Source organism: Stegodyphus dumicola, chromosome 2 (genome assembly GCF_044657685.1).
Source record: "Stegodyphus dumicola isolate Sdum_Otavi_A_Nest chromosome 2, ASM4465768v1".
NCBI classification, from domain to species: Eukaryota; Metazoa; Arthropoda; class Arachnida; order Araneae; family Eresidae; genus Stegodyphus; species Stegodyphus dumicola.
Genome location: NC_140769.1, coordinates 112,328,691 through 112,336,585, shown reverse-complemented (window position 1 = coordinate 112,336,585; position 7,895 = coordinate 112,328,691). Strand labels below are relative to the sequence as shown.

General features: G+C 28.0%; 1 protein-coding gene across 3 annotated transcripts in view; it reads right to left on the bottom strand.

Moving 5' to 3' along the window:
* Positions 1–1,146: 1,146 nt before the first annotated feature.
* LOC118182735 (adenine DNA glycosylase-like) overlaps positions 1,147–7,895 on the bottom strand; it is a 51,427-nt gene continuing 44,678 nt past the window's right edge. For all 3 annotated transcript variants that reach the window (XM_035352121.2, XM_035352120.2, XM_035352119.2), the window contains exons 8-9: positions 2,080–2,277; positions 1,147–1,343 (exon numbers count right to left, since the gene is read on the bottom strand). In XM_035352121.2, coding sequence (XP_035208012.1) covers positions 1,269–1,343; positions 2,080–2,277 — 273 coding nt within the window. In that variant the 3' untranslated portion in view covers positions 1,147–1,268. The remainder of the gene's footprint in view (positions 1,344–2,079; positions 2,278–7,895) is intronic.

Sequence of the window (7,895 nt, the reverse complement as noted above, 5' to 3'; positions counted from 1 at the left end):
AAAATGCAGTTTACACTTATAGTCACATCATTATCAAAAGAATTTTAACCAATATAAAAATCTTCTCTAAGTAGCACAGTTTTGAATTTTGATTTTACAAAACAAAACAAACACAATTATTGAAAATAAGCCTGAAAAAACAAAAATGCAGTTACTGTAGCCTTCTGAATGACACAATTGTTTCTCCATTCAAAAGCTCCACATATCCATTTCATATTTGTTACCCTGTTGTTTTTTGTTTGAAATATTTAGCATTCAGTTTCTTTAATACATGTTACTACTGTATTAAAAGATGTGTTATTACACTACTTTATGTACTACATTTTTCAAATATTAACTATGTGCTTTTAAAAACAGTATACAAATAAAGCAATCCCAGAATAGCATTCTAGGAATAAAATAAAATTATATCCCAAATTTGCAAAAATGAGAACGATCACTAATAAAGAAGAAAGACTGGAAAGGTTCTGCCATATTCAAATCAAACGGAATTCAGAAAGGTTCTGGCATATTCAAATCAACAGGAGTTCAGAAAGATTTTAGTTAGAACTCAAGATGAAGATGAAGATTAAAATCAAGAATTAATTTAATTTTATGCAAAAACATGATAGCCAAACAATAGCTCAAAATTCTAAAAATGTGCTTTAAAATTAATTTCATAAAGCACGCATTTGGAACTTTTGATTTACATATGCATACATATCTGTGATCATGCCAGCATACTCTTAGTACTCTCTAACTTACTCTGAGTTTATTGTATTTTGTACATTTTTATTCTTTGTGTTGCATTTTACTTTAAAAAATTTGACTAAGTGGTTAAAAATCATCTTAAACACATAGTTTATGGATTCCAGTTTATGTTTATTCATAGTTAATAAATGTGTTAAATTTTTTCACAGATAAAATTTTAAATTTCAGTATAATAGAGTTTAATTTTGGCATCAGACATTTATTACACCAAGGAAGATGCACTGTAACTTAAAAATAATTTTTGTGATTTGTAGATTATCAAAATAAATAGCAATGCAAAAAATGTTGCATAAAATAAAATATTAAGTAACACATAAGAATCTTAATTTATGAAAATTTGAAAGCTGTTACAATTCAAAGGATTCAAAATAGCAAAGAGAGAAAAATGACATGAAATGGTTAAAAAAATACGTTCTTTATTAAAAAAATACTTTGAAGTACTCTAAAAACATTATCACAGTTATAAACTACTTATTTGATAGAAAACATTACAGTTCAGATCATTAAATTAAGAAAATTTATTTATTAAAGAAGGATTTTATAGATCTCTGTTTAGAATCCTCTGCTACCAGTTTTCTTTTCTTTGAAGAGACCTACAGGGATAAGATAATAAATCAGCAAATGAATTAAATAATTTCTACTATTATACTAAAAAATCCATTAAAAATTTTATGTTAGCCTCCCTTTTTTTTCTCAGGTGATATATAATTAATTTTGTTCATAAATCAAGTTTAAACTTTAAACTGTAGTTTTCAAGAAGCATGTTTTCTTTTTTCAAAATAAATAAATAAATAAATAAATAAAAGCAAAAAGCATGGAAATAAACATAGCGGTTTCAAATATTTAACGTAAAATTTTACTTTCTTCTTAATTTAATAATTAGCTAAACTGAAAATTTTAATGTACGACATAAAAGTCAAGAATCAAATCTCAATACTAAATTGTTAATTTATTACAAATATTAAGTGCTGTAACCTATTTCTGCTCTACAAGTTTAGTTCTCTATACTCAGGTAAAGATTATGAAATATTTCTAAAAAAGTGAATGTTAACTAAAAACTGTTAGTTTGAAATTTTCATTTTATTGTATGACAGTTACAGTTTTCAGTACATTTCACCTAAATAAATGTTATACATTTATAACAATATATGTAATGAAATCTCATTCATATCAGAGTATTTAATAGTCTCTTTAGAGAAAACTCTCTATCAGTTTGCAATCTTCATTTTCTAAATAAGATGCTTAGCTAACATGCCTAAATAAATTTTAAACATTTATAAAAGTACATAACATGCAAATCTCATCCATTTTAAAACATTTAATACCTACTTGTTTCTTTGGAGAAGATTCAGATTTTCGCACAAAAGCAAGAACTTTTTTCATTGCAGTAGATACAGCAGCAGACTGAAACTCTTCTTCACTTAACCACATCAATTCTTTTGATGCATGACTAACCTTAACAGACTTATCTACAGCTAAATGCTCTATAATGTATGTAGTACGAATGTGTGAAAATATGTGGACAACCTTCAAAAAGGAAAAAAATACATGTGTTTTAAAATGCATATTGAGATTCATATAATAAGGAATTAAGGAAATCAAAATTTACCAAAAAAGCTCAACATTTACTTGTTTGCCTTATTAAACTTTTTTTTTTTTTTTTTCAATATAGTTGTTTAAGCTGCTTCATTTGTGTTAAGACTTACTCTTTAATTTTATGGATAGACATAATTTCTTGTTCAGTTACAAAGGTCCACTGTTAAAGTCCTAAAGTCCTGCAATTGCTGAACTGAGATTTTCCACTAAATTGTCAATCCAAATCTTTTCTCCTTGAAAACCTCTTTGCCACTACTGGTAGTGATATTTTCTGGATTTAAAACCATGACATATTTCATCATTCTTTAGTTGACTGCTGATTTTGGGGCATTGTCATTGCAACGGAAAACTTTTATATCTTCTTCATTTATTATTACTACTCCATAAGTTCCATCAACTGGAAAATTTTGTCTTCTATAGCATTCAAAATCTACAAATTAAGGTTACTGTTTTTCCCAATGTAGAAAATTACACTTTCTTAAGCAACTTATTTTTACAAGGCTGCATCAGAAGGCAAGCACCAAATATGCTTTTGTCTGCAGATCCTGCTACAGCTTCAGAGTTTGAAACTTTTTTTAACATAAATGAAAATTCACACTTTAACTTTGATTTCATAGTTATAATAATAGCAGTCTGCAAAAAATAGCAAGTTAGAAAGATAACAAAAAGGGCAATTATGTTAACTGAACTGAAGTTCTTTGGAATTTGATTCTTTTTCTCTTCCCCTCTACAATGCCAATAAAAGAAAACTTGTATGAGCAACATCCCATTCCAAATAAACATGTCTTGGTGCTTATTGTTTAGGTCAGATAGAAAAATGTTCCCCCACCCTTTATGCATGAAATGTAGTTGTTGCTAACATCAATTAATACTGCAATTCCTTAGGAAGTGAAATGCAAAGCTACTAAACAGCCATCTGATGACTTTTAATATGTTGAAAGTAAACGAGTAATTATTTTAATACTGAATTTTACTTACAAAGATAGACTCACTACCATATTGCCTAATGTGATTTCCTCAATTTTGTGGTATTGCTTACTAAACTGTCATGCAAAGCTCCTGGTTGCTTCTCGAGATCCCATTTCTAGCGCTCTCTCTGGAAGATGTGCTCTCCAAACCTAGATGCTCATCTCCCTCTTCATCTAAAATTACTCCAGTGATGACCACTTTTTCATGATGCAATGACTTTTTCAAAGGTGGAAGTACCTTCCTTTTTCTTTTCCAGATTCTCTTTAGAAACTATCTGAGGAATCTTCAATCCATCAGGCCCCTTCATGGGATCAACTGAGAACGTTAAGAAAAGCTAAGAATTAGCAGCTGAATTCTAGTTTAAGTACAACTAACCGTCAATCAATGTATTGTCATTAAAGGGATATACAGAAATGTCAGCTAGTTGGAAGAAAAATTGCTTTTATGGCACACTTGTTGTTTCCTTCCTATTATGTTCTCATATCCTAGACTCTGTAAAAAACATTGCTGGTGATATGGAGGTCTGGATATTGGCTGTCAAGATTTCAAGCTTCGTACTGCATTTGTTTTTAGACTGAAAATATGTACACAAACTTATCTGAAAATATAAAAAATACATTTATATATCAGTTACTAAAAAAAATTTGAGTGTTATTTTTTTTTTCCTATGCAGAAAATGCAGTACTATGTTAAAGATGAATAGTTTTTAAATGTTTCGATGTCATACTAAAATTACAGCTGTGAGCAAAAACATCCACAGAACTAAATAACTATTTAAAATTTTAACTGAGAAATATATTTTGCTTGTTCAAATAAAATGGTGAGTATGATACTAAGAATTTTTCCCCCATAAGGGTATGGAGTAGCCTGATCATATTTAAATATAATGTTGATTTCACTACATGGTGTGAAAAAGAAACGATTCTCGAAGGTTCTCAATGCCATGCAGTGAGGAATGACCACAAACAATAGTGAGATGTGTAATACTACTAGTCATTTTTAGTCAAATGACTTATATATTTAATGAGGGTGTAGCCTGTAAATGACATTTTGACTGCAAAATTCTTCAGTAATAAAAAAATACACTATCATATAATTTTTATTGTCAGAGACAATAAACATATCAGCATTTATACAAGGATGCTACTATATGTAATCTGCTGACAGATGGTATTGTTAAAAAAGCTGCCATTGGAGGATGCAAATTCAGAAGCGTGAGTCAAGAGAGCGCGAACGAATGTAATGGCGACATACTGTGTTTGAACTATGATCCCCCCAGTATACAACTGGCTATAGATATGTATAATACATACAATCTATTAGTAAAACAAAAGAAATAGTATTGTATGCCATTCTGATGATTCGAGCCAGAGAGAAAATCTCTTAACATTTTTAGAGCAGGGATATCTACACATTGTGCCAAACTAAAAAAAAAAAAAAAAAAAAAAAAAGAAAGGGCTAAATTTTGATCAAATTTGCCCATTCATTTTTTAGAAAAATGCTCTAATTTCAGTCCTCACTAAATGAAACTAAAACTGGAATTATTGCTTTTCTAAAGTGAGATTATTGATACATGCTGACACTAAATTGAAATATGAATAAATACAGCAAATTATTCACTAATAAATCATCAATACTTAAAAGAAGAGTTTTATCACTTTGCTAAATATCATACATATAAGAGATTTCCATTATTTTCTCAAGTAACAATGTTCATCATCAGCCACCAAACCTTTTGCCAAAGTTATGGCTATATTTGTCTTTCAATTTTTAAAAACCTTGAAAAGCTTAATTTTTTTTTTTTTTTTAAATACTTCAAAAACTAAGCAGTCTCTTAAGCAATAAATGCATTTTAGAAAGATATTTGGTGAACTTTTGTAAAATTTCAAGGAATAATGCTTGGTATAATAATACATGAAGAGTTTAAATGATTAACAGCATTGTTTGTTTGAGTTTTCCAACGTGCCTTTATTAGACAATAATTCACAAAGTAATAATATCTAAGTCTGCACCAACTGAAAGAATTCTGAACATTTTTAAAATATAGTAGTACATAAATTGAAGAGAATTTCATAAATGAAGACAGGGTTAAAGACTTATTACAAATCTCAAATTGATATACATTAAAAAAATTCTGCAGAGCATACCACCTTTTTCACACTTTTTTAAAAATATAATTTTAAATGTTGTAAATTCTCAATTGATTAACCTTACAGAAAGATTATTTTAAATTAAAGCAGAAAAGTAAAAGCATTACATTTAGACACATGATTAAAAGTTACTGAGATGGCATTTAGTGGTCTATGCAAAGGGAATTTTTAAAATAAGCAGAAAAGTATAATATATGGTTAATAATAGACATGAAGACAAATCCTAAATTTCTCAAACCCGAGTTCTAAAAGGTTCTGCAATTTCTTAATTCTTTCAAATTATCCTCAGTTCTTGGAGGGGGGGAGAGAATAAAAGAAAGAGAAATATGAAGGAAAAGAAATAATTCTTAGAAGTTTTTACGTCAAACAAAATTTAAAATCCACATCTAGTGAAAAATAAAGTTAAAAATTCAGTTTTTAAAAATTACTAAAAAGATGCAAATGAAGTAGATAAAAGTAGCTTGAATTGAATTTTCTCAATATAATTTAATAAAATTAATTGATGAGCCATTCAGATTTTCTTAAAAATTTAAGAGCTATGCCTGAGTACTTTACTTAATACGCAACAGGAATCATACACTTGACAGTTTTACATATCAAGCCATGAACTGATAGAAAGATTCAGGACTTTTTAGTAATAGGCTATTTATGACCATAATTACTAAGATGATTTCAGTTAGTTTTTTGGAAGTGCAGTGCACTGATTACTTGAATATTCTGACTGATTTTGCTAGATGGCACACTGAAATGGGTTGCCCTCAAGACCACTATGAGGTGATATTAGAGATCCACATCTCTAATACTTATCAATAAAATATCAAAATATCATCATCTTTACTTAATAAACATTTATGTTAGATGTAAAACAATTTTTTTTTTATTTTTTAGTCAAAACTTTTATAGCTTTCATTTAGGACAGATGTACACTACGAGGGGGGGGGAAGAGAAGGAACAGTTCTATATCTCCCATTCTACTCGGCCGATTGATGAAATTCAAATTGTGTTTTCCATGTCTTGAAAGCGCAATTTAGGATATATGTCAGATTTATATAGCTTTGTTTTAACATAAGTATTTTGAAACAAAATCAGACTTTTTCTGAAGTAACATACCATTTCTTTTATATGTTTTGATTCTACGACTCAAATTATGCCTAGATATTAAATTTTGTAATTTTTGGTGAGAAATTTAAGGAGAAATTAAAAAATTTATCTTGGCGAATTTTTTCAGTTTGCGCCAATAATAATTCATTTGGCGAACTTCTTAATTTATAGCAAATTATTTTCTTTTCCTTTTTGTTCATTGTCCACGAACGGAAAAAACGTCATCAGTCATACTTTCAAATAATTTTAACAAAGTGCATAACCCACATTTTCATTATCATTGCTTATAATAAATACACCAAATTTCAAAATGTACCAAAATGTAAAATCACATAGAATATCACTTGGGAAATTTTGAATAAAAAAACCCTAGTTTTTTGCAAGTATGCTCATACATCTACTTTAAGATGATAACAAAACTTTTATAGGCTATAATTCAAGTATTGTGAAAAATTTATTAAAGCTATTTAAAAATAAATTATAAAAAATGGGTGAATTTTATTTGTAATGAACCTATTTTTCGAAATATAAAAGGAAGGATCAAATAGGTTTAATAAAAAAAAGAGATATTAATAAATATATATCAAATTTAATTAACATTGAGGGACAAAAATTTTGAGAGCTACTTTTTTAAAACTACTCATGCAATTTTTACAAACTTTAAATACAAATTAAAAACTTGGCAGTTTGGCATAATTTGAGTCGTAGAATCGAAATATGGAAAAAAAAAAAAGCATGCCTTTTCAGAAAATATCCGATTTTGTGTAAAAATACCTCTATTAGAACAATGAATGCTATATTATAAATCTAATACATATCCTAAGTCGTGCTTTCGAGACATGAAAAACGCAAATTGAATTTTGTCAATCGGGCCCACTAGAATGGGAGATATAGAACTGTCCCATTTTTTTTTTGCAGTGCGCATTTATTGTTAGGATAGGGTTATATTACTTGTTAGGATTGCATTTATAGTTAGGATTCAAAGGTTTCAAATAACAAAAAGGTGAAAATATTCCAATTTTTAAACATTGAATCATTTTTAATGTTTCTAGATTATGAGAATTTTAATTATCATCTTTAGCTGACAATTATACGTTGAGCAACTTATTATTTCATGGAGTTAAACTCTTTTAGAAATGAATAACACAAACAAAAAAAAAAAAAAAAAAAAAAAGATAATTAAGTATACAGAGCAAAATTTATAACGTTAAGTTTTTCATAATTTTTCTTTATGACCGGGTTGTGAATTTTACATGTAATATGTTTCCAGAGTTTTGAATTATTATTTATTTAGACTACTTTAAAAAATTAAGATAATTTTTTTCAGGT